General features: G+C 44.1%; 1 protein-coding gene across 1 annotated transcript; it reads left to right on the top strand.

Annotated features, from left to right (window-relative positions):
* Positions 1 to 7,996: 7,996 nt before the first annotated feature.
* LAMP5 (lysosomal associated membrane protein family member 5) lies at positions 7,997 to 24,944 on the top strand. The gene is made up of 6 exons (XM_067565310.1): positions 7,997 to 8,671; positions 8,915 to 9,087; positions 9,692 to 9,823; positions 10,145 to 10,250; positions 12,824 to 13,012; positions 23,947 to 24,944. Exons 1-6 carry the CDS (start codon positions 8,617 to 8,619, stop codon positions 24,123 to 24,125), a joined length of 834 nt encoding a protein of 277 aa, XP_067421411.1. The 5' UTR covers positions 7,997 to 8,616; the 3' UTR covers positions 24,126 to 24,944.
* The last annotated feature ends 1,541 nt before the right edge of the window (positions 24,945 to 26,485 follow it).

Here is a 26,485-nt window from a genome sequence, read left to right as displayed (position 1 = left end):
GACTTGGTTGCTAGTGTTATTTGTTTGCATTTACTTGTGCTATAAATAATAAAATGGGTTTATATTTTTGACACGGCGTTGAAAATGACACTGCGGCTGGGAGCCAGTGGTGTTCAAAATGCTGCATCTGCTCAAACAGAGCTGCAGAGATGTCTTCTGGCTTTGCACACACAAAAGCACCTCTGTGGCTTCTGAAATAACAACACGACAATTCAGAAATACTGAGCCTTAATTATCTAGAGCTATTTCTGACCTCCCCGATGACGTGAAGAAAGTTCAGATGATTGTTTTTGGTACACAAGCACAGCGCGTGTCATAGCGGTATGGGTATTCTCTGTTCCTGAATTGGGGTTGAATTGACTCTAGGCTCACGATTACTCCCTTTCTGAAACTATAGGGAGAAATTCTGGCCCTGTTGAAATCTATGGGACTTTTCCCATTGACTTCAATGGGGCTAAGAAGTCACTCACATTTTTCAGAGGGCTGGACATGGAGGCTCTCAGTGAAGGCTTCTCTTTACACATGGATGGGGAGATCCAGGCCCCAGGTGTGGAAGTAGGAAGCAGAAGGGAATATTGTAATGGGTAGTAATACTGAATTCCACGTTAGCTCTTCGGCAGAACAACGTGTCTTGCCCTAAAGGCTGGAGAAAGCAGCTCAAAGGGACAGTCCATGGAATAGACAGCGAACTTGGATCAAGAAGCTTCAGATAAGAAATCCAGGAGCCCTAACCGACTGCAGCAGTGTACTGACTCACAGCAGAAATTCCTCTGCAGTTAGCATCTACTCCAGGGCCAAGCGAGGGCTAGAAAAGAGGTGGTTGGAGGATAACAGTGGCTTCCCCCTGCTTTTTATCAGTTTGCATTTACTGGTATTTTGATGGAGGCCCTTTTCTTGAATGCAACCAACAGCAGCCCCTCTCCAGCCTATGCCTTCCGCGGGTCAGGTGTCTCTAATCTGCAAACTCGTTTGCTTGCCAGCTCTCCAAAGTGCCAGTTACTTGCGGAGAGCCGGTGTAAACAGCGGCCAGTGTATTTGCATGGAGGTTCTCCTGATTCAAGACTGGACGCGCCGGGAAATCCCTTAGCCCGGATTCTTCCTTACCTTTCGATGCACCGTTTTAAACCACCCCCGGTGGTGCTGTGGCTGGTGAAGTAAATCCCTTCGGGTTTTTGACAGGTCTGGAGCCACGTGGTATTCGATAAACAGGAGGCTTGAATTTCCCCCGCCGTCTTCTCTTCCTGAAGGGGAAAGACAGGCCCCTGGACTCTCGATTGCTTCATAGTTTCGGATTCTGCTGCGATTCCTGGTCCCTGACATACAAAGACGGTTAGAGCCGCAAGGGGTGTGTGTGTGTGTGTGCGTGTGAAGTAACTAATCTCTTGTAGGGGAACAAACTCTGGTGGGGGAGAGGGACAAGCTTTCCAGCGACACACGGCTCTTCTCCAGGGTCGCCTCTTCACAGCTCCGTGTAAACCGGAAAGCCAGTCTCCCTCCCCCACAGCAGTCGGCCCCACTGAAAGACATGACCTCCCCCCGCTTGTCTCTGGACTAGCCTGGGACTCACAGGCCTACAACAACACTGCACACACCAGCGTCCTATTTGCAAGCTAGGGAGGTGGGCGGGCGTCCACACACCGGTGTCAGCCGGCAAAAAGGTCTGCCTGGGTTCATTGAGGTCCTGCGAGTGCCCTAATAATCCCTCTCAGGGCGGCGCAGCAGGCTCGCCCTGCCTCCGGGCTTTTTGAGAAGCCTGTTAGGATGCGAAAGCCGCTCTCACGCCCTGGTTTTTATTCAGCAGTACGGCGGCGATTGCTGCCAGAGGTCAGCTGCCACAGGGCAACTGGTGAGCCACTGGGTGCAGTGGTTCCACCTGCCGAGGGTTAGTTAAGGAAATGGCTGGGGAACGTGACCACCCCCGCTGCCCCTGACCACTTTAGCGGGTTTAGAAAGACAAAATGCAGGCTTAACCCGTAGTAACTGAGCAGCACGCTGCATGCCATCGATGCACGTCTATCACTGTAGGAGGGGTTTGCTTCGTAGTAACAGGGACGCGTCTTGAGCTTGCTGTGGCCGGGAGGCAAATTTCTGCCGCACCGTGGCGTTTGCTTCGTAGTAACTTTCTGGCAACATAACGTGCAATGTACAAGACTGCAGCGAAGGCTGCCTATATCGCGCCATCCCGATGACGGGTGCTTGGACGATGGGCAGTGGTCATTCGAGTTTCAGGAGGGGAGACCTAGACCCTCGTATGAACACCGCTCAGACGTCTTCAAGATGTGTAGGAATCGCAGGAGTGACTTGAAATACTAAGTGCCCCCGTTTCACTCCGCCGCTTCCTCTCCCCACTGATCGCCGGGTGCAATTAGGGGAGGAAAAGCACCGAGCAGTAAGTGTTTTCAGACATGTAGAAAGCCGGACTATGGAATGAATGCAGAGACTTGTGGCCCCCCAGCAAACCTCGTTTCACACTTTGGTTGCTCTGCTTTATAGCACGGCTCGGAGTGTGCTGAGAAAGCCCAGAGCACAGATCAGCTGCTGGGCAGTGTTCAATCTCTCTCTCCTGTATTTAAGGCTACTTTTCTGAACTCAATGACGCCAAACAGAGGAGGGGCAAACCGGAAACACCGTGGCCATGTGAATGTTCCAAATAGAACTCTTATCTAGCTATTATAGCATGGATTACCTGGATGTTACCAGTATGTAGCTGGCACATGTGTATGTATACATAAAATGTGTGTGCATATACAGACACACACACCATGCGTGAGAGTGTGGTGTAGATGATGTCTGACCTCATTTGCTACTCACGATCAATCATCTCAAGCTGCATAGGCCATTACAATCCTAATACCATGCACCATCATGGGGTTTTGTTTGTTTTGCCTTTCGCCGTACATGTAGTGTAGTGTATCATAGATACACGCTACAAACATACATGAATGCAATGTAAAGCTTGCCCCTTTACGGACTCGGGGCAGAATGGATGGGAGATTAAACTTGAACGCGAAACTTTAATTTTATCCCTGGTGCATATGCCTGTAATTGTGAACGGTCACATACTCTCTCTCAAGAACTTAGTTTAATATACCATAGTATCCGCCCCCTTAAATACACATGTATCTCTAAGATATTCTGATCACAAATGAAAAAAACGATCTTAACACAGGCCGGCAGAGGGGAAGGGTTGAGGTTACACGTGTTTGTGTATATCGGCTAGGAACACATTCTGTGAAAACGCATTAGCTGTTGGTGGGGTAGTTGCTTTCTTGGCCAAAAACAAAACAAAACAAAACAAAAAACAAAACAAAACCAGACACTGGGCACTCACCCAGCTTTGCCCTCGGTTTTTAGAAATGTTAGTCACCTTTACCCTCACCTGAAGTTAATGGAAGCTGTAGGTGCATAGCATCTCTGAAAGTCCGGTCCTAAACTGTAATTTGTGTTCAGAAAGTAAGAGCATCAGATAGTTTATCTTTTACACTTTTCCAAACATATTATGGGAGCTTTCATATGGACAGCCACCAAACTTGGGCAAAAAGCACCGTGGTTTATTATCTCTTCTGATATCTACTGTCTCTGGTTTACTAACTATTTGGTTAATTCTCTCCGCCTGTAACAATATAAGTACATTCTCTTTTCACCTGTTTGGTATTGAACTTCAGAGTCAGAATTAGGGAGACATTTATACCTAGCCATCTATATTTATATCTATATCTTTACACACACATCACAGAAGCAGTCTATATATCCTCTTAATGCATCTCGTTATTTCTTCTATTTCTTTCTGATTTTTATGTTTTCACAACTTGAGGTAAAAATAAGTGTGTTTGTGGCCTCACGCAGAAGAATGAAGTATTCCTTCTGACTTTATCCTCCCAAAAGCACATTTACTCACTTGCTTATAAATCAACACATTAAACAGCTGCTCTCCTTAAATGAAATTACTACTGATCCATGAGCAAGTACCACAGGAACATATAACCCGCCATCAAACCCAACCATAAAATGCCTGGCAAAATGAGTTTGTTTCTTCTTCTGACAACATTAGCATCACTAAGGGAACAGCAATTATTTTGCTGAAGCAGCTGTCTGATATAACAATTAAAAGAGGAAGGTAGGATAGAAAGACACCAAGGACGTACAGGCTAGATTAAAAAATCAAACCAAATCAAAGCATGAACGTCTGCAGTATGAACAAAACAATGGTGAAAAGAATGTGATTGTGTTTGTTCTGAATGGCCAGCCATGAGAATATGGGTATCATAACTCACCTTGAGTTTTTATTCACATGAATTACAGTTTCATCCTCCTTTGTGATCAATGAGGGTAAAAATACTATTCTGTTAGTGGACCCAAACCTGTTCCTATCGAAAGTCAGTGGCAACGTTTGACTTTACTGGAAGCAGGAGAGGTCACAGTATGTTTATTTTGTTATTTACCAATCCTTCAGCATTAGAGACGAAGGGAACCCACGGAGATAAAGTAAGAACCGACCACACACTTCTGCCTCAAACTCAGTTTGATCCTTCAAGATTTTTATCATTTAACCCCACTATTTGTCATGTCAATGCCTTTTTTAGTTCTGGCAAGAGCAAACAGAAACGTTGAGCTACCATCTGCTGTTTGTGTGGTGTTTTCTGACACACACGAATCAGTGTGGTATTTCCTGGCTGACCAGAAACAGAACACAGCAAACATTTTGGACGGGCTTTGTTCCTATGAGACTTGGACTGCAATTTGGCACATTCAGGTGGTCAAGGTAGTTCAAATTGGGGTTAATGTAAAGCTGAACATCGGAGGGCCTGATTCGCCTGTCCTTCACACCAGTGAGGTCAAGCTTAATTCCACTGAAGTAAATGAATTACACCAGTGCAAAAACTGTGTAAGAATAGACTCAGGCACTGACAGCGAGTCGTCAAGTGATGTAAATTGGCGCAGTTCCATTGAGTTCAGTGGAGCTCCATTGATTTACATCAGGTAAGGATCTGGCCGTAAATGTTTATCCAAACTAGACTGAATTTCCATACTGTTGAAGAGTTTTCCCAAAGCTAGCATGCACTACACCAAGTATACAAGATATAATATAAGGGCAACAGATTAATCAACGTAGCAGAAGAGTACTTTTCTAATTAGCATGTTTTACACCTAGTTCTTGCAGCTATGCCATCTTTTCCTACGCAGCAACATGCCCAATCATTAGAAGACCTTGTAAAAAGCACTGTAGGATAATTTCATAATCAGAAAATGAACGGGTTTCAATACTTAAACTGACTGATGGATCTCTAGTGCGACATTAATACGCAAGGGTGGAAACGTGCATAGTAGTGAGTTAACAAGTCTCTCCTTAAGATTGAAGATACACGTCATAAAAGAGGTTCATTCGGTATTATATATGTAGTATATTTTTCTTTCAGTGGTTTTTAAGCCTGGAACGCCTTCAGAGGGCATCATTTAATGGGACACTAAAGCTTCTGGAGGAGGGAATATTTAAGTATTGAGTATGGAATCAATGGAATGACACATACAGTCTGTAACTTGTGGCTAAAACTAGCATTTGGAAAAAAAAATCTGTGCATATATTATAATATTATACTGTGAGCTCTTGAAACACAAGTACAGTCCAAGAAATAGAAATGGTACTAGGGCTGTGGTGTAGTGTCTAGCCTTATTTTGTAAACTAATGAAGCGTAAAGAGGATTTAATTGGTGCATAGACCTTGTGCTGACTCTCTATCCAGGGGTGAATTTCACACTAGGACCTGATTCTGCTCTCCCTGCACCTTGTATAGTCATTTACACCAGTGCAAAATGAGTGTGAAATGCTAACATTATATTCTGCCAGTATCCTACACTCACCTGGCACTAGTGTGAATGACTACACCAGGCTCAGAGCAACAGAGCATTGGACTCTAAGTTTGCATCTAGGGTCAAACACTCTGGTGTATTCCACAGCCTGAATAGTGACCTGTGCATCTCCCAGTCGGGCTGTCCAGTGGTGGTGGTGATGCTCCATGGCTGCAGCCCTGACGTTTCACTCACCCTTATCTCCAGTACAGGGCTCCCTCTGTGTGGGAGATGGGAAGATTAGTCTAGGAGATGTACCTGTGGTAGAAGGATCACAGGCCCCACCTGACCCCTGGGCATTTTCCCCCCTTCCTCTTTGCACACGAAACAGTACTGGTTCTGCTGGAAGGAGACCCACTGCAAATGTGGAGGCAGGGGACAAGATTAATTCACTATAGATTTATCGTCTGATTGTCACAGGTGCTCCCACTATGTTCAGTTGCAGCAGAAGAGCTCAGTGTCCCTGACTTGAGGCTATTGATTACTTGTTCTTCTGACCATGCTCTGTAGACAATTTTCAAGCAAGCCCATTTTATTTGGAAGCAAGCAAAAACGCCAGTTATTAATGAGAAGTATGGCCTGATCCACAAAGGTATTTAGGCTTCTAACTTCCATTGAAATCAATGGGCCTGAGGAACCTAAATGCCTTTGTGTATCTGGGTCCATGAACCTGCTGCACTGTGCACTGACTGTCACTGGAATGTTTCCCATTTACTTCAGTGGGTGCTGGATTTGGCCGTCAGTCCTTCCCGTTTCAAATTTCAATCTTCAGCTATTTTTTGCTGTCACTTTCGCTCTAAGATGTGTAATGTTTTCCCATGGGGAAAAGCATTGCATTTCTCATCCACACAGAAATAAAACATGGTTGAAAAGATGTTGCTCAGACTTCGTAGCAAACTTCACCTTTGGGCTTAAACCCAAGCATGGGACAGATCAGGTAAAAAGATGAATGTGGCAGACAAATACTAAGGGCATGTGAAAACAGGGGGTTGTAATGAACACTGTTCTGCAATGTTCACTAGCAGGCACTCACTCTGGGAGTGTGTGTGTGTTCTACCAGATATATCCTTCTAGCTTTTAACCACACATGCCTAGAACTTTGTAACCTTTTAGGAGATAGATTCTATGGGCCAGATCCTCATCTGATGGAAATCAGCATAGTTTCATTAACCTCAGTGAACCAATGCCAAGTTACTGGTGGATGTGGTCCAATGTATATGCTGAAAAACCTTTAACTAATAGTTAATCTCCCTCTGTTGCTATAATGCCAGTGGTAATGAAGCCCAATATACTTTTAGGGAGGCTAGCAACGACAGCCTGGGAAATGCAAGTAATTTGAGTAAGTTGCTCTTCTACAATTGCAGACGCACATACAGAGTGCAGCTCCCGTGTAGCCCCGTCTCTTGCTCTGTGTAGCGCTGTCCACAGCAGACTGAGCGGTTTTCCCCAGCCAACCTTGTGAATGTAGGATCTTGCCTTTTCTAGCAATCTATATGAATAGCACTTATTTTTTTTAACACTCATCTAAAAATGGTGAAGATTCAAACCATGGGATCATTTTAATCCTTTTTTTTGTTTGGGGTTTTTCTCTGTCAAAAGCCAGGGCACAGCCAGGCTCCCTTGGAAGAGATCACTTACATTTTCCAAGAAACGTGACAGCCTGGGCCCTCAATTCGTGTCTTTGAGGACCCAGAGATGATGGCCACTGACTAATAAAAACGTCGTGCGAGATTCTGCTCCCAAACCGGAATAATTCCATTCAAGTCCATGGGCCCATTCTTATGACCAACCAGGATCGAGCTGCCTGCTGGCTACTCGGCCTACCCCTACCAATGATGAATGTTTCATAACCCTGAACGCCTCTGTCTTGGGGGCAGGCAGGGCAGGCAAAGAATTTCTTCTCTTTTTAGCCCGCCACAGACCGATTCCTGGCGCCGACCATTTCCGCGGCCCAGTTTAAAAAGCGGCAATCTGGGGGAAGGGGGGGGGGAAGAGGGAAGGAAGGTGGGGCTTGTCAAATACTCCCGGCGCTGAGGCTCTTTGGGGGCCAATCACGGCTGGAGCCTACGGGGGGAAAGACCCAACAAAGCCCAGACACGAAGAGAGGCGGCCTGCCTTGCAGTTTCCACGGGTGCACAGGAGCGCGGGTGACAAGTGCGCTGAATTGATAGCCCTGCAGTGCCCCCACGCCGGTTTTACAGCGCTCGGGGAGGGCTCTACGGCAGCAGCACGTCCCCCACCGCAAGCCACGAGTTGCCGTAGCAGTTTCCTGTCGAGAGCCGCAGCCGGATCCTTCAAAGGCTTCCGCTCGCCCGCCCCCACCGCGAGGGAAAGGCAGCGGCTGAACCGCGAGGATCCGGTGTGACAGGCGGGCTCCGCGCACAGCTTCGGAGCGACTCCGAATGCGTCCAGGCGCGCCCTGAAGTGCCCCGAGCAGGCGCGGCGCTTGGATCCATCGGCGGAGCGCGCCGGTGGAAGCTGCTGGGACTGGCCGGGAGTGAAGCCAGCCCCAAAGCTTCGTACCCAACTTCGCTTGTGCCCTCCCCTCGCCCCGCGGAGCTGTGGCTACGACTCCCCCCACCCCCGCCCCGGCGTTCCTCCGGCCCCCGGCGCCCGCCCTACTCCCCCGCTCCCTGCCAGGCGGCTGCTGCTTGTCTGCTGCCCGGGCAGCCCGTCGGTGCGGCGCCAGAGCCGGGAGGGCAGGGATCCCCCCGCCCGGCTCCCCCCGACTAGCTCCAGCCGCCGCAGAGCGCCCGGGCGAGAGAGGGGCATGGAGGCGAGGGTCAGCGCCGTGCTGCGCGTCCCGGGACTGCTCTGCCTCGTCCGTGAGTATCGCTCGGGCCGCCCACCCTGCAGCCGAGGAACGTCGCGCAAAGGGCCGGGGCGGGGGTGGCTGGGGAGGGGCGGCAGACGGGCTGCAGAGGAGCCGGCCGCCGGCCCGGGCAAAGGGGCCACTTTCTAGCCTCCCCGCACGGTGTCCTTCAGCGGCAGGTGCGGAGCGGAGCGGGGAGCCGCTCTCTGACCCCGGCGGGGGGGGTGTGTGTTGGGTGTGTTTTGTGTTCCCGCAGATGCGTTGGCTCGCATCGGGGCGGAACAAGAAGTCGAGAACCTCTCCGGGCTTTCCAGCAGCCCCGAGAAGGATATTTTCGTGGTGCGGGAGAACGGGACGACGTGTCTCATGGCAGAATTCGCGGCGAAGCTGATCGTCCCTTACGATGTGTCGGCCAGCAATTACGTGGATGTAAGGGAGCGCTTTGTAAGAGAGAGGGGATTTAGGCTCGCCTAGGGCGGTATTTCCAGCTCTGGTGCTTTATAAAGGACTGGATGTTCGCTTACTGGCATCCGAAAGGCGGTAACCTGGTATCCCATGGTCAGCATTAAGAGCTCAGCTAGGTCCCGCTAATTGTATCTAGTTTGCGTGTATCTAGTTTGCGAAGTATTTCAGCACCATGACCGGGGGAAAAGGTACTTGTGACCATTTCAACCCCCCTCTTTCAATTCGCTTCCCAGCAGAAACACTAGCTGGATGATGTATAGTGAACACATCTGCATTTGATGCTTTTGGAGAGAGAAAGTTGTCAATGCCGTGAAATAGAGCGTGTAAACGCGTCAGGAAACACCTGTCTCTGCAGTATTGTGTGTTACACTTTTTGTTCCTACCCTTAAGGACAGATTTTTTTTGGGGGGGGGGGGACACCACCTTTTCCCTGATGTTATTTTATATTGGAGCCCATGTAATTATCCCCTTCTATTGTCCCTGATCATTCCCAGCGCTTCGGAGACCGGTGTTGCTAACACCGACTTCTTTTTTTTGCGGGTGTGCGCTGTGTTGTTTGTGCGTTTAGCTGATAACAGAAGAAGCTGATATTCCGCTTTCCCGAGGAGCAGAAATGAAAGGAAAATGTGGCACTACCGAATCGGATCTCCAGATATCTTGGCTAGACAAAGCTTACACCCTCAAACTGTATTTTATAAAGGTAAGTGACTGTATGATTGCTGAATGCCTAAGGGTTCTGCTTCTTGGTTTTTCCTTTTGAACTGAAAACCACAGTGACATCTTATTCCAGCAAAACCAGCCCGGAGTGTTAAATTCGGCTTCATTTTAACTTATGACAGGGACGGATGGACGGACGGACACACACACACACACACACACGGAATCCTGCACTCGGTGGGTGTTAAATCAGATGCGATCGCTGTAAAACCCTAGCCACAAATACCATCCAAATGACACGAGAAGCACTTTTTGATGCCTCGGAAGTTCCCTGACTTCAACGAGCGTTTCTTTATATTGGCAGGAGGGCTACAACACCAGCAAAGGGCAGGAGGCGTTCTGGAAAACGAACAAGATCCAGTTCGTCTATGATTCTTCGGAGCGAACCTACTTCAAAGATGCTGTCAATCGTAAGTGCTGGCGTGAAAAGGCCTTTTCTACCCACCAAGACACAGGCGAAAGAGCTTGCTTTTGCCTTCAGTCATTCAGGCCCTTCTTGTAGAGACAAATCAAACAGTAAACCGGCCGAGTAACTGAGATTTTCAGTCAAACGGCTGGAGAGTGGGTTGTATGAGGAAATAAAGAGGATTCATAGGATCCAATTTAATTACAAATAAAATATGCGTCTATTGAAACTACAGCTAAATCCGCTATTCGCCCCGGCGTGTCGGCCATGCCTATGAAATGCAGCTGTGCACCCACACCTCTAGTTTAAATGGGAACGCACTCATTTCCCCCGCAGCTAGTACATTGACCTCCTTCCGTTTTTATTTGTTTTACAATTTACTCGCAGTCACCAGATCTTCTCCTCGCCTTGGTGAGAAAACCAAGCTTTCCCCCAATCTGCTTTGCGAGGCAAAGATTTTCTCCCCCTTTCCTTAAGCGCAATGTTTCTCTCCTTGGGAGTGAATTCAGCGAGTTTTCTAACTAAGGCGGTAGCGAGCTGCTGGAAAACTCCGATCTTCATTCCCTCACTCCACACGCTCTTGCTGGTGTACGCTTAAAACGCTGCATTCAGGAGAACAGGAAAGCGCGTGTTTAGCCCACTCTAGTCCCTATCGCCCACCTTCCACATTCTGCTGTATCCTCAGCTGGCTGTTTCTTCCTCTATGACTGATCGATCATTGCTCCTGGCTGATATGTACCAGATCCTGTTCCCATGCAGATCAATGGGTGTTTTGCAATTGACTTCAGTAGGAGCATGATTCAGGCCCTATGTTAATGTGAAGGAAATCATCTTTTGACTCAATCACTTAAATGATAATAAGGGATGGACATTTACCCCCTTTTTTTTCTTTCCTTTTCTGATTTTTGGTCAGACGGGATTGCAATTTACACTGTTGCTACCATTCTCTCTCTCTCTCTCTCACACACACACACACACACACACACACACACACACACACACACACACACACACACTTCTTACCACCTTCTGTTTCATTTCTTAATCTTTCCTTGCTCAGTCATCTAACTTTGGTTCTCTTGATACTTTCCCTCCTGCCACCCGGTTTCTTTACTGTGCATGAATGATAGGCATAATAGTCGGATGGCATTGGGGGAATTTTCTTGATCAATTGAAATGCAGAAGTATCCCTTTGTGTCCTAATAATTACTGCTCCCTCTGAATATTTCAGAAACTATTTTGATCCAATTATATGTCATATTTATCATTCATCACCAGCAGCAGTTCATGTCTCTTCCTAGCACAAAACTTGGGGAAATACATTCTATAATTTCAGTTACATGGAGAGAAGTTTCATGTGACTATCTGCAAAATAAAAATCGTCTATGTAACTGCAGAAACTGGAGCTCATTTACTCTCATGCAGGATTGGAGCCTTATTTTTTACAGTGTTTGCCACCCTCTTAATTCTTGGTTTTGATAAAATGTCTGTTATATTAAATGTGGAAAAACCACACACTCCCCAGTTTGTCATTGGGAGTGCCATTTTTACTTGAAAATCGGACACATTTCTTTTTAACCATTCTACAAAGAACGTAGTCCTTTTGATTTGAAAACTGGTGCATTTTCACAGAAAAATGAAGTTCACACCTAAAGAGTTGCATACCTTAGTGCACCTCCCATATTTGAGTCTATACCATAATGTACAAACTTGAATTGTAAGTAGTTTTTCATCTCACAGTGAATATTTTGCATGCCTCTAATACACAGCCAACACACATTAACCCTCACACACTGAGCAACAATGAAGCCCTATTTCTCTATTATGCAAAACCTAATGATGAACACAAGGACTGCAGCTGATCAAGAAGGCAGAAATTATTCATCATTTCATATAGCTGATCATGCACAGTCTTTGCACTTAGAAATATGTATGACATCATGAGAAAATTCTGCCTTACGATTTTTCACTTGGCCATTGCTCATTTTTTTATTTCCAAAAAACACAGTCAGAGCTAGGTAGAGCCCTGCACTGAGTGGCTCAAGATGTGTTTTTTTTTTTTTTTTTTTGGCATCCCCAATACAGAGGCCAAGTGTAACCGCAGTCTTGGCTGTCGCCTGAATGCTGCAAATACTGGGCCTGATCCAAAGCCCATTGAAATGTATAGAAAGCCTCTCATTGACCTCAATGGGCTTTGGATCAAGCCCTCTATGAGGCCAGAGTTACATTGACTGCAAAAAGGTGGAGCAATGTCTGCAATTGACACTGGTAACAGAGGGAAGTATGTGTGCCAACCTCCTTATATCACATTACAGCAGTGGCTGTACTCACTCTGCCCTGGAAGTGTTGTGAGAACTCTCTGGTGAGCAGAGTGGCTCTGCACCATTTCCCGCAGGAGTTCTGTGTTGTTTATAAGGCATAATCCAGCCCCAAAGATAATTATTGATGTATTAAAGCACATGCCCAGCTCCCTGTAATCCAGGCACATTTCGACAGGGTTAGCTTTCTTAGCTGCATAGGCAAATGCCAGATTGTGGGGGTCTAACTGTTCGACTGCTGTTTATGTGGTCTCTACAGCTGGGAAGTACACAGCCAACTCGCACCACCTTTCTGCCTTAGTCACCCCGGCTGGGAAATCCTACGAATGCCAAGCTCAGCAGACCATCTCCCTCATCACCAATGACCACCAGAAAACTGTAGCTCTCTTGCTGTCAGAAGTCCGCATTCAGCCCTTTGACATCAGTGCTGACTTTGTCTTCAGCGAAGGTAGGAATGTGCGGAGAAATAATTCTGGGTGTAATCTCTGGCCTAGCCCTGCAGCTCTTGCATGCCCCAGCTCCCAGTGGCTTCAATGGGAGCTTCGAATGTGCAAAGTATATAGGATCAGGCTTTTATTGGGACATTCAGCATGATCCTGGTCCCCAAACTCCCCCTGGGAGTTAGGCACTGAGGCACTTTTGAAAATCCCAAGAGGTGCCCATCTACATTGCTAGGAGCCTAAATCCCTTTACAGATCTAGGCGGTATGTCTTTTGTGGGGCAAGTGAAAATTGGTTGTGATTTGTCAAAGTTATAAAGGTGCTTTGGGCATGTGCACTGGATTCTGTAACGCATGGTCCGCATGGTCAGCCGGCATTCTACTGGTCTGCATAACATTGCAGAGGGAAGACAGCAGGTGACCCTGTGCCTTGCTAATGATTAGTCAAGGTGCACCCAGGAGGCAGATGATCCAAAGGCTCCTTTCTACTACTTCCCCAAGTCTGAAACTGACCACGTGTGAGGTTGGTGGGGGAGGTGGGGCAGAGGCGCTGCACTGGGACTGGGTTAGAAGGACGTGGGCTGTGGAGGGGAGGCAGGCAGGGCAGGGGCAGAGGCACCAGCCACAGCAGCAGGAGGGATGAAGGGCAGGGAGAAATAGACGGCTACCTTTCCCTGTCCAAGTTATTGCTGGGTCTTAGTGCTCCATAGATTTTGTTGCTTTCTTAGAAGGTGGGGTGCAACCCACTGGACACTCCCCCTCACCACTCACTTCTGGGCTGTCCCCCCACTGGTTGGAGATTATTGATGAATTGGTCTGTGGTCCAGAGAACTGCATTTGCTGCATGGTGTATTGTGAATATGGCAGGGATCTGGAAAAGGAAAATCATTTTGTGGTCAAGGCACTGGATTGGGTCTCTGGGGATGTGGGGTTAATCCCCAGCTCTGCTATAGACTTCCTGTGTGACCTTGGGCAAGTCTCTTATTCTCCCTGTGTCTTAGTCCCCCTTCTGTAAAATCACACTAACAACTCTTCCCAATCTCACAGGGCTATTGTAAAGATAAAATCCATCAATGTTTGTGAGGTTCACAGAATCTGTCGTGATAAATGCTATACTAAAGCCATTGAAGAAAGAAAGAAAAGTCCTTATTCAACGAAGTGTTTGGATGATATGGAGCAAATGAGGCATGGAGCTCCACTGAACAATTAAGTTAAAATGAAATATTAAAAAGAAACAGTTGCCTTTGCCATTGCATACCATCCATCTTGTGCACTGAATGAGGCAGGGATCCTGCAGGAAAAGTAGTATGAAATCATGTAATTAGTCAGTAATTCACAGGCAGAAATAGGGGAAGAATTACAGCTGGGCAGGCAATTTTACCTTTGTCACTTCCTCACTTTTCAGTACTTCATTCTTTTAATGTAGTATTTTTAAAAATATAGAACTAACAGAAGTGCTTCTGTGTTTTCTAAATTATTTTTTTCAGTTTGGGCAACTTTATGGTAAAAGAAAACATAGTTTAACAGAAAATATTGTCAGAACAGTATTTTTCTCAATTCTCTCTCCCCCCCCCCCCATCAGATTCTGCTGTTAGCACATTGTGCTGTGGCTTTTCTTTATTAATTTATTCATTGCTGCAAGTATGTTTGTACCTGAAATGCTTAGTTCAGTATATTAATACTTAAGGGGTAAAGTCCTGGCCCCATTGAAGTCAATGAGAGTTTTGCTATTGATGTCAATTCAGCCAGGATTTCCTCCAAGATATTTCTATGGGGCTTGATCTTGTTGTCTTATAACTCAGGCAAAACTCCCAGAGAGCCAGATGCTGCTCTGTTACTCTGGTGTTCATCTGGAGTCATGCCACTGACTGACTGAATTAGAGCTGCTCCAGTTTTATACCAGGTTACATAAAGGTTTAGTTTGGACTAACTGTCATTTTGCCTGAGTTAGTATTTTAGGAGTAGTCCCCTACAAATTCCAGCTTCACTGCATGAATTAACTCCATCATTATTACCAAAGCAAGATGAAGTACATAAAACATGTAGCCAGATCTATTACTGATTCACCAATGATTAGAAAAGGGGGTAGGGTACTACTTGTCAAACATAACATTTAAAATATTGAATTGTGTAATTCTACCTATGGGAAATACCTCATGGTGTACCAATACAAACACTTACTGCAAAGCACCGTGCTTATTACCATAAGTACTACTCCCTTAAATTATATAGCAAATATGTGTTGTTACATGCACTGACTCAGCGGGAGCTTGGAATGGTGGTATTACTCATAGTGAAGCTAAGAGTGAATTATATAAGTCTTCTCTACAGGTGCAAATAAATCCTCTAAACCATGTCATACCACCCTGTATATGTACTCTGTATAGGTCACATATTTTACAGGAAAATATATTTTAGACATTTCAGAGAGTTTTTTGACATTTTTCAGGTGCTATTTTTTTGTATCCCTCCACCTGCAAATCTAGGCTTCCTAATATGAGGGTACAATTGTACTGGCCTTGGGAGCAGGCTGGGGGATTTATAACTAATATATGCAAAACCGTATTAAAATGATCCAATATAGCTTTTCTGTCTGTTCCTAATATCCAAGTTGCAAAGTCTGATATCTTGCAGCATAGCAGGCAAACAATCAATCTTTTACACTAGTGGTTCTCAACCAGGAGTACGTGTTATACAGAGGGCTTCCAGGGGATACATCAACTCATTTAGATATTTGCCTAGTTTTATAACAGGCTACATAAAAAGGCAGTAGCAAAGTCAGTACAAACTAAAATGTCATACAGACAATGACTTGTTTATGCTACTCAATATACTATTAAGTACAATATTTATATTTCAATTAATTTATTTGATAATTATATGGATAAAATGAGAAAGTAAGCTATTTTTCAGTAATAGTGTGCTGTGACCCTTTTGTATTTTGTATCAGACATGTCTGATTTTGTAGGCAAGTAGTTCTTAAGTGAGGTGAATCCTGGGGGCACACAAGACAAATCAGACTTCTGACGGGTACGGGAATCTGGAAAGGTTGAGCGCCCACTGCTTTACACCATTGACAAAGGGCCTTTCCTGATTTTCTAATGGCACAAAACGTCTCTTTAACCACAATGGGCTTTAGGATATCATCATGTAAACTTGTCACTTGTCCAGGACTCGACACGACCCCAGTCTAGTTCTAGGGACACTGTAACTGCGTGTGGGAATTCTATCTTTTGAGGAAAAGAGGTAATATTTCTTTAGCAGATTTGTAGGGTTTTTTGAATGCTGCCTGTTTGAATTAGTCCCAAGGGAGAGTAAATAAGCAGGCGGAGTACAGATGAGGTGAGATGAAGTGGTCAAAGATGCCTGACATGTAAGTTATTACATAGCTCTACAATTTAACTAATGGTTCTGCCATTTATCATGTGCATATCATTAGTGCACATGTGGGATGTCTGTGTACAGGGCATGCACGTAAATATAAATTTTGCATTATTATTTGCTCAGCTTGGGATCTCCTGCTAGTCTTAAATTACAGTAATTAGCCTTCTCCTTTGCAGTTCATTAATTTCACATTTGGTAAAATTTCTATTAATTATGAACAAGCCCCATAACACTTAAAAATATATTGGAACTGAGAAAGAGATCTGCTAAATCTGCCGGAGGACTGGTGTCCTTTTAAAACAAAGATGTGAGTATGAATTAAATAGTGAGCGCTCTTGTCTTTACCATTTACAAATTGGCTTATGGAACCATCCCATAGAATTTTGTAGAGAATTGTAACTTCTGTTAATTGTTAAACTAACCTGATAGAATATCTATTATACTTTTAGTACATATTTGTCTTTAATCTATTTCTTCCAACCCTCACAATTATATTCATTGATTGATTTCTTTCCTACACCCAACACCAGAGCTGGCTGAATACTTTTTGGTGACAAAATGGCCTGTTTTGAAAACAGATTTTATAAAAACAATTTCAGTTGAAAAAAAGGAAGAGGAGAGGAAGCCCAGAATTAACCCCACCCAGAAAAAAAAAGTTAATTTTTTTTTTGTTTTTTTATTGAAACAAAAATTGCCTGATTTTTTTTCCTTGTGAATATACGTATCATTTTCAACCACTTCTGTTCAGCCTATATTTTCCATATGGACCTCTACTTTCCTATTCCTATTATAATTAGCTCTTAGCATTTCTCTAAACACAAACATTGTACTGTTTTAACAACATTGATACAGTTAAAGCAGTAAAAACTCCTACTCTAGGCACAGTTATATCAGTATAAAGGTGTTCATACTGTACAGTTTATTCCCACAAAGAAAGAGGAAACAAAAAACCCCTAGTAATCCTATGAAGAATATATGGCCCCACACAACACTAAGGAGGTGAGAACTGGGGTGGAATTGGGACCTGAAGGTTGTAGATTAGAGGCACCACAAAGGTACCTACAGAAGGGCCAGATTTTTTCAAAGATGCTAAGTTCTTTTCAAAATCTAGCCACTTATGAGCACTGAACATTTCTGCAAATCTGGCCCATCATGGCAAATCCAAAGTCAATTGGAGTTAATGGGAATCTTTCCATCAACTTTGAATAAGGCCCCATATTTTGCTGGTTCTCATCAATGGGTAAGCGGAACTGTTTTGTAATTTTTATCTCATTGACGTCTGTTCTAACATGGAACGCCAAACATGAAAATGAGCATGTTAGCCATTAACTTGAACAACATGGGTATTCACTGGGAAAAAAAATCATACTATGAATTTATACAGGGCATAGTTATACGGAGGCCTGATTGTGATCTTCCTTACATGAATGTGTATCAGGAATGACACAGTGGAGTTATACCAGAGTAAATAGCATAAATGAGAAGAAAATCAGACCCTTTGTTTTTATCCTGCTATTGAGTAAAAGGATGAGCACTCACCACAGAAATGCAGGCACACAATACATACGTTGTGCTTCCTCTGACAATGTGATGCTCCTAAGGAATAAACATGCATAAATAAACCGTATTAACTTGCGTAGAGCATATATTTTAGGGTATAGCTTTATAAATGACACTACATTTGAATATCCCAAAGTATAAATGTCAGCGCTCATCATTGAGTTGCAGGATTGTATTCCCGACAGCCTTTTGTTCAATGAGCATCTTGTTTTAAAAAAAAAAAAAAATAATCGGAAGGGCAAGCTGTTGTTTGGCTCTTTTGCTGGGTCCTCCATGTCTCCACTCACTTTGAGCAAGTCTCTTCATCTTCGCTTCATGCCTTGTTTCATCCACCTGGAAGATGAGAGAGGTGCTGAGAGTCTCAGTGCTTGTAAAGTGCTTTTCTCTTTTGCGCTGAAAGGTGCTATATAAATGCAAAATATTCTGATTATTTGTTCAGTGAGCCGTCAGGATCCATGGCATTTTAATTCCTTCTGCAAACATGTGCTTGCTTAAAACTCACCTGTCTTCCACTACATGAGATCACCTGGCCACATCCGGACTATGTAATAGGTTTCCAAGGGAGGTCGTGGAATCCCTGCCATTGGAGGTGTTTAAGAGCAGGTTAGATAAACACCTGTCAAGGATGGTCTACGTTTACATGGCTCGACTAGATGACCTTTCATGGTCCCTTCCAGTCTCCATTTCTATGATTCTATGACTCGCTCTGTGTCCCCCGATGAGCCAAGGCTTTGGTGACCCACTCTGAAATGGTGACTAGAATGGGTCAGTCAAGGAGTGGAATATGTTGATCAGACTGAACATTTTTCCTGTGCAGGGTAGGGAGATAGCCCTGCTAATGACCCTACAAACCCACCTTGTGGAACTCCCTCTCCTCTCCAGCCTCTCTCCATTAACCCAGCTGTTGGGAGTTACAGAAGGGCAAGATCCCTGCAGGGCCACACAAAGGATTTGGGAAATAATTTGCATCAATTTCTTTCTCTGTCCTCCCACCCCTTCCACCTACACACCAAAGACTTCACAACACCTATCCAGAGAGCAGACTTGTACCTTTTCCACTCATCCCCACTTTTGGGCCCTGAGCATTTGCCCCCAGTGTGCATCCAGACTATGTAGCCTTATGGGACTTCCCCACCCCCTAACACGTATCATGTAACTCCCTTGAACTTAGTTCTCACTCTATGATTGGTAGACTTACCCATGCATACATCACAACACAGCCGGGGAGATGACTCCTCAATCCTTTTAGACTGAGATAACCAGGCATTCATCCATCACTGCCTCTTCTTAGAGGTTGAAGGGTATACCTCTCCAGGACAGGCTACAGGAAATTCCATAACCGATGATCTAAGACTAACGTGGGCTAATGAAAAGCATGCTTTTTAAAATAAGAATAGAGAAGCTTAGATTAAAGCAAAAGAAACGGTTTACATGGAAAATATAGTGTGGTGCTTTGCGAAGTTCACCGGGCACGAGCCAATGCCCACTGAAGTCAATGAGAGCCTTTCTATTGACTTCCGTGGGTTTTGGACTGGGCCCCTAAATAGATTTGCTTTGTGCTGAGTTAGAGTGAATTACAATGAAATAATGAATTATAACAATATTATTTGCTCATATAAAACACTTTGCATCCTTAAATCTCATAGCACTTTACCAAAGTAACCTCATTGGCCAGATAGCCTATCAGCCTTTCCCCAAGCACCTCCCTCAGTTGTAGTCTGTGATTATTAAAAACATTACAGACTTTGAATCCGCTGGGTTTAAAGAGATTGGCATCATATAGTTCTTAGCATTCTCTTAACATTAATTCTGCTCCTTATCAAATATGAAAAAAACTGATAGAGTTCAAAAGCGCCACTCTAGCCCAAAGGCAGTAAACTAAATATATTTTTTTTAAAAATGTGATTAAATTCCATTCACCCATTTGAGTTACGTAAACAAGAAATACATCGTTCCTGTTAAAAATGTTCTTGTGACATTTTTCTGATTAAAATGCTAGTTGACTTCTGAGCTGTCCAGTTTTGGTTTGCAGACAGTCCTCATTGCAGAGGACGTGCTTTGTTCAGTTTGGAAAATTGCATTTAAAAGAAGGGAGTTAAGATGTTTGCAATGACGTCACTGAGCATGTGCAGTGGAAAATGTGGTTACATTGTAAGGCGTGACGTTAAAGAGCAGTGTGGTGTCCGTGTCCGGCAGCCAGGGATATGCTCAGTACTGGGAGTTAAGCTTTTGGCAGTGAAGTCAGGAGGGCTGGTGAGCTGAACTGATCAGTCTGATGCAGGGAATTTACAAGCTTCGCTGTTGAAGCCAGTGGATCTTGTAAACTGAAAGGTTGGTGATGCAGAAAATAGCTGATTCAGGACATTGACATGCTTTGCTGGTGAGGGTGGCAAAGCTTGTTAGCTTTGACTTGCTTCAGATTTTTTTAAAAAAAATCCCTAACTTTAAAATAACCGGGAAATTAAAATGCAACTTTTTGCTACCCCCGGGATTAATGTTACATTCAGCTGGCATAGTTAACATTAAAATAAATCAGGAATTGCAAAGGTTAAAGGCCCATTAGCAATGTTAAGTCAGCCACATTACACACCAGGCTATTTTCTATTTGTGCTTGTCTTGTCACACATGTAGCTTTACATGCTGCTGTTCATGTTGTTAAACGTGCCATTGTAAAACACACACAATGTGCAGCTCGGCCACACTAATGTTGCAACTGGACACTCAAAGGTTCTGTTTCGGGGAATTGTGGGAAACACAAGCAGCAGGGTCTCTGCTCTGGGAGAGGCTTTGGAGTGCTGACTCGGGAAAGCTTCCTCCTATCTCGTGGAAACTCATCCCCGCACTACTGCATGGCTCCTAGTCTGGGTACCAGGCTCTGGTACCACATAAATCCTATGTCTCTTTTCCAAAGGTGTGGCTGTTGGACCACATGACCTCCTGATGACCTTCCCACCCTAATCTTCTATGGGTTCTATGACAGTGCATCCTGCTTGGAACTGCGCCTATGGCATTTTGATTTGTTTGGCAGTAGGGCAGAAACTGAGATGAACTAGTCAAAGCATTGTTGATACATGGGCCATTGAGTTTGGTTAGTCTCCGTTTATAACACACTATTAGTGCTTTTAGTATGTCCCTTTTAATCCGAAAGGGTGAAAAAATTCACCTGACTCCACCTTAAATGTAAGGGTTTGTCTCCCTGTAGTGTTGCTCTGGTTTAGCTAAAGGTGTGATTTTAAAATCGATTTCACGAAATTGGTGCAAGAGCTTGGAGGAACTTTCTTATTTTGGGTTAAAGCAGGCTTATTGCAGTTTATCTAAAGTGGATTGGGATCAGGTTTAACATAAATGGAAATAGACCACTCTGAAACCTAAATAGGGATGGCCAGATGGGGCTGTGCACTGGTTCAAGTCTAATGGTGCAAAGGAGTATGTAGGCAAACCCTAAAGAATCAGGCTTCTTGAAGGTGAAGGGCATAGGAGTAGGGAGACAAAGGGCCAGTTCCTCAAAGGTTTTTTAGGTGCCCAATTCCCATGGGATTTAGGCACCTAAATACCTTTGCAGATCTGGGCCTAAATCCCGTGAATGTGAAACAAGGGAACAAAGCTACAGTGTGCAGCTCCTGTGGCTGCCTTTTACTCAGAAGAGTGGTTGCAGCTCCTCTGCACGGTTGCTTAAGTCATTAGGGCCACTGAGTCTATATAATTCTGACTCCTGTGGCCCTTACTCTAGCACCTCCTCCTCCCCCCCCATTCAACTCTGCCCTCCACGCTAGCCTTTGCAGGGTCAACATCATAGGATGCCTGTGGGTGGGAAACAAAATTCCAGGGGGATTCTTACCGTCATTAAATGAAAGGGTTTGGGGTTTTTTTTAAAAATCAAACATTGGCATCCATTTTTGAATCCTGAATACTAATCAGTAGCCATTTCCTCCAGCTTTTTTAACTGCACTGCAGCAATTGTGGACTCGTCTATAACAGAGTACTGGTGATTAATCACTGTTCTGGCAAAGCAGTGCAGGAACTGAATTGAAAAGGAGATGGCTAAAATACTTTTCACATCAATTTTTTTCTTACCTTCTTTGTTTTTGTTTTAAAACGCTGAATAATAGAATCCTTTTCCCAGATAGATTAGCCCCTTTCTCCACAGCCAGCTGCTTTTTATATCCAGAGTTTTGAATGATTGCTTTGTGAACCTCAATAGCTCAAGGGAGTGGTAACATAACAGGGAGTCTTTCAGCTCTAGGGGTAAGATTCTCAACTGGTATAAGTTGTCGGAACTCCACTAGAGCAATGTTCCTCCTGTAACTGACTGGCTTCATGTACGGGTGGGTGATTGTGCCCACTTGTGTCTGGCATATATAGAGGATAATGGATTCATATCAGTCAGAGGAGTTCTCCTTTAGCTTTAGTGGTAGAGCACTGTGTTCTGGAGCAAGTGACCAGGGTTCCAGGCCTGACCACCTATAATAATAGGAGGAACTGGTATTTAGATTGTCTAACACTTTCCAGTAAGATTCACACAACCTTTATTTGATAAGCTCCTACACCTCCATTGTTTGCAGCAGGCATTTGAAGTCTGGTGAGGAGAAAACCCTGGAGCCAGAGGCATGCCTTTTCTTTACTCCCTGAAAATCTGAGATATAGACTTTTGAAAATTGCAATTTTTCTTTTGTCATTTGCACTATCAGCAAAATTTTGGCTGCACCCTCTCAGCCTGCTTAGTGCTGTCCAATTTGTTCAGTGAATGAGGCATGGGTGCTGTGGAAAAAATATTATGTGAGCATATAACTAAAGACTGTATCCTACTGCATACACACAAGGGCATCAAATAAAGATTGTATAGACAAACTAGACTCTGGCATGTCTTAACTGTTGAGTGCTTGACTGTCTTTTCTAAATAACATTCTTTTAACTTTTTGTATGTAATTGTTATATATTGCAGTTTGTATTGTGCATTGTACTAATGAATAACAAAGGACAATCGTTTCCCTGAAGAGCTTGCAAACTGTGCATGTGCAATTTATCTAGTAATTGTGGCTGTTGCCTGTAGTGCAAGGAGTCACTTGCATTACTGCACTTCTTCACCCTGATCCTGCTGAATTATTAACCAGTGTATCTTTACTCCCACATGTAGTCTCATTACATCAATGGGACCTTCATTGGCGGTCTCACCAGAGATTCAAAGGATATAATGGCTACTGTGGATAAGATCTTCAGCTGGTGGAAATCAGCATAGCTCAATTGATATTTACACCAGCTGAGGATCTGGTTCAAAGACTGAACTACCCTCTGTCACCTGCAGAATAGTCCCTGCACGACAAGATTCAGGCACATTGATAAGTCACATTGCTGCTGCTCACGCTTTCCCTAGCATGTAGATAAAGGACTTCAAAATCCAGGGCTGTTAGTATGGAAATCAAAGCATGCAGCACAGTTAAGCTGTAACAGTGTAACTACAGGGATACTCCTACACTGAGTCAGATTATAGAAGGGGAGGGATGAATGGGGCATAACTCTCAGACCCTGAAGTGAACTCACAGGACTGGCAGTTAGGAACAAACCAACCAACCTTTTTAATTTGCAAACTGAGCAAAGGTGACTTGGAGTCAAGAGACAAGGAGCCCTGACCTGGGATACCATTTTTACAGTCATGTTTCAGAAAAGGAAGGCGCTTAAAGACAATTAAGCTGGATCAAGGTGCTATGGTAATACAAATAATAATAATAATAATAGACATGACTGGTTTAAAGTTAAGCATGTGCTTAAGTGCTGCCCTGAACCAGGGTCTAATGTTCCCAATGCTATTTTAGTTTGCTTTAAAACAATTGATTCACCAGTAACTAATGATTGTTGCCTTCGTTTCATTGCTACTGAATGTGGTTTTATTCTGTAGAGATGACTTCTCTGTATTCAGTTAGCTTGTTCCACTGGTGAAGTTCATTTTGCGCTACGTAAGTTAATATTAAAAAATTTCATCATCTCTCTGTCTCTAATTGCAGAACACAAGTGTCCAGTGGACCAGAGGGAGCAGTTAGAAGAAACCCTGCCTCTCATTTTGGGTCTGATATTGGGGTTGATGATTGTGATAACCCTCTGTGTTTACCATATCCATCACAAACTGACAGCCAACCAGGTACAAATTCCTCGAGACAGATCTCAGTACAAACACATGGGATAGATGACAGGATACATCCAAACTGAGTACTTATCAGGTAGATAAAGCAAAAGCACTTTTTGTCTATAGGTGAGGACATGCACGATGTATCTACAGTCTACTGGCCAACTGGAGATGGAAACACTTCACAGTGAAAGCTTAATGCTGAGGGCAAAATTCTCTTCTCATATGCAAATCCCAACATTTCACTCTCCCCACCCATGCAGCACTCCCTTTCCATACATGTATGGAAAGCAGGATATTGGTGTGAAGATCCTCCACTCAGAGTTTTGCTCTAAGCATTAATTTAAAGTATTCATTCTTAAGAGCCATATTCTGCATTCTTAACACACTAGAAATTCCCTCGCAATGAAAGGCAATGAAAGGAATCTAGGCTTGGCCACAAAGTAGATATTTTATTCTGAAAAATCCAGGCCAGATCCTCAGCTGGCATAAATCGGTGTAGCTCCAGAGAAGTCAAAGTCAGCTGATTTCAACCAGCTGAGGAACTGATGTCACATTTACGGTTAAGAGTGGAAAGTTTGTTTTTGCTTCTTGGGACACTTCTGAGTTACATTTACAAAACTGTTGATGCACAAAGTATAGAGCACAACGCTACTGCAAGTCAATCAAGAAATGCTTCTGGCTGGGCATCCTGCACGTATTGTGATCGTCGTTGAAATGTTACGCTGCTACTGACAATTTCACAACAAAACAAAAATGTTAACGTTACTATGCAGATCGTTTCAGGTGTTATCAAATGTAACAGAAAATATTAAATCTGAAGTCTATCCGCTAATGTAAAACATTTTAAAATGAATTAAAATATACAAGTATATAAAATTTGATTTGCCTTTTTACTGTTAAATGACCTAAGGTTGTGTATAAGCACAATCTATAAGACTGAATGCAGACAACATGGATAGACTGAGGGGTCAGCTGACATTTACTTTCTCATCAGTCAGTCATCTGAGCTCCTGATGTTGTGCTATCCTAGAGGGTCAGTTGACCCAAGTCAGTTAGTTCCAAGTCCACTATTTACATATCTTTTGTGTGTACACTGGGTTACCTGGCCATTGACTGACCACGACCATAGGTCTTCCAGATCAGCACAAATACACACACCGCCTCTTAGCAAATATTCGCGATACATAATTTGTGTCAGTGCCCAAGTGCCAAGATATCTAACCAAGCGTCCAGTTAGATATCTTGGGATTCATGCACATAGTTTAAATAACACAGGGTCTGAGTCTCCACTGCTCGGCACTTTGTGTAGGTACTCATTTACACCACTGCAAAAATCAGAATAATCGGAGCCTTTTCTGGCCCCTTTGCAGCATTGTAAAGGACTTACACAAGGTGCAGGGCCATGGAGAACCAGGCTCACTGTATCTACTGAAACAGACAAGTCTAAAACTAAAACTAATCCATTTGCCCTCCCGCAGGCAAAAGCCTGAGAAGAGAGATAGACCTTATACTGTGCCCTAACAGGCAAAAAAAGCCAAGCTCTCTAGGATTAGCTGAGGAAATGATTTACAGACTTGAGGGCACCCTATTGAAAACTCCCTTCCCTACAAGCCCCACACAGCCCCATCTATGGACTCTAGCTAGAATGACCCAGCTGACCTAAACTGCTGTGGTGCATCATGACGATTGTGGAAAGGCAATCTCATACATAGCCTTGAACCAAGCCATGTAAGGTTCTATAGATCAAAGATGAAGCCAGCACCTTGCACATAAGAAGTCAGTGCGGTTGTGGGATAATATGCACCTAATACTACATAACAGTTGGGCAGCTACATTTGGTTGCTACACCTGGTGCAGAACAACCTTGTCCACCTCCTAATCTCTGCCAGGCACTGGGAAAGGAAAGAAATCACACTGTCTAGTTCTGATGAAACAGACATCATCCACCACTGCCTAAATCACGTCCCTATGTTTCTGAGGGATGTCGACCAGAGAAATGCAGCACTCCATGCAAGAGAGCACTTGAAGCAGACAAGCAACGGCCCAAATATGTGCTTTGGGATCTTTTGGAAAGGAAAGATAGAACCACTCATGAGTATCACCTACCCCAAAGGTTTCATTCTGCAGTAGTGTGCTAAAGATGACTATAGTGAGCAGCTTACTCGCAACACTGTCCAGTCAGTGTCATTGATGTTAGTCAAACTCGTGTCTTATTTTTTTCCCCCATGGCTGCAGGAAGAGAAGTTGCAGCTCTTACTGTGTTTACAGCGTTGGTCTTTGGCTTTCAAAATTCAAGGGCAGGGGCTCTGTGTTTGTGCCACCATTTACCTTGTAGAGGCAGGGCTCTGACTTAGAATCTCTGAAGCTGGTTGTTGATATATCCTCTAAGTCATCAGAATTTGCCATAGGAAATTCTT

The sequence above is a fragment of the Emydura macquarii genome, unplaced genomic scaffold (assembly GCF_026122565.2).
Source record: "Emydura macquarii macquarii isolate MOO-44397 ecotype Brisbane River unplaced genomic scaffold, CSIRO-AGI_Emac_v2 contig_2676, whole genome shotgun sequence".
Taxonomy (NCBI): Eukaryota; Metazoa; Chordata; order Testudines; family Chelidae; genus Emydura; species Emydura macquarii.
Note: the sequence above shows the minus strand (reverse complement) of the source record. Positions and strands in the feature narration are given on the sequence as shown.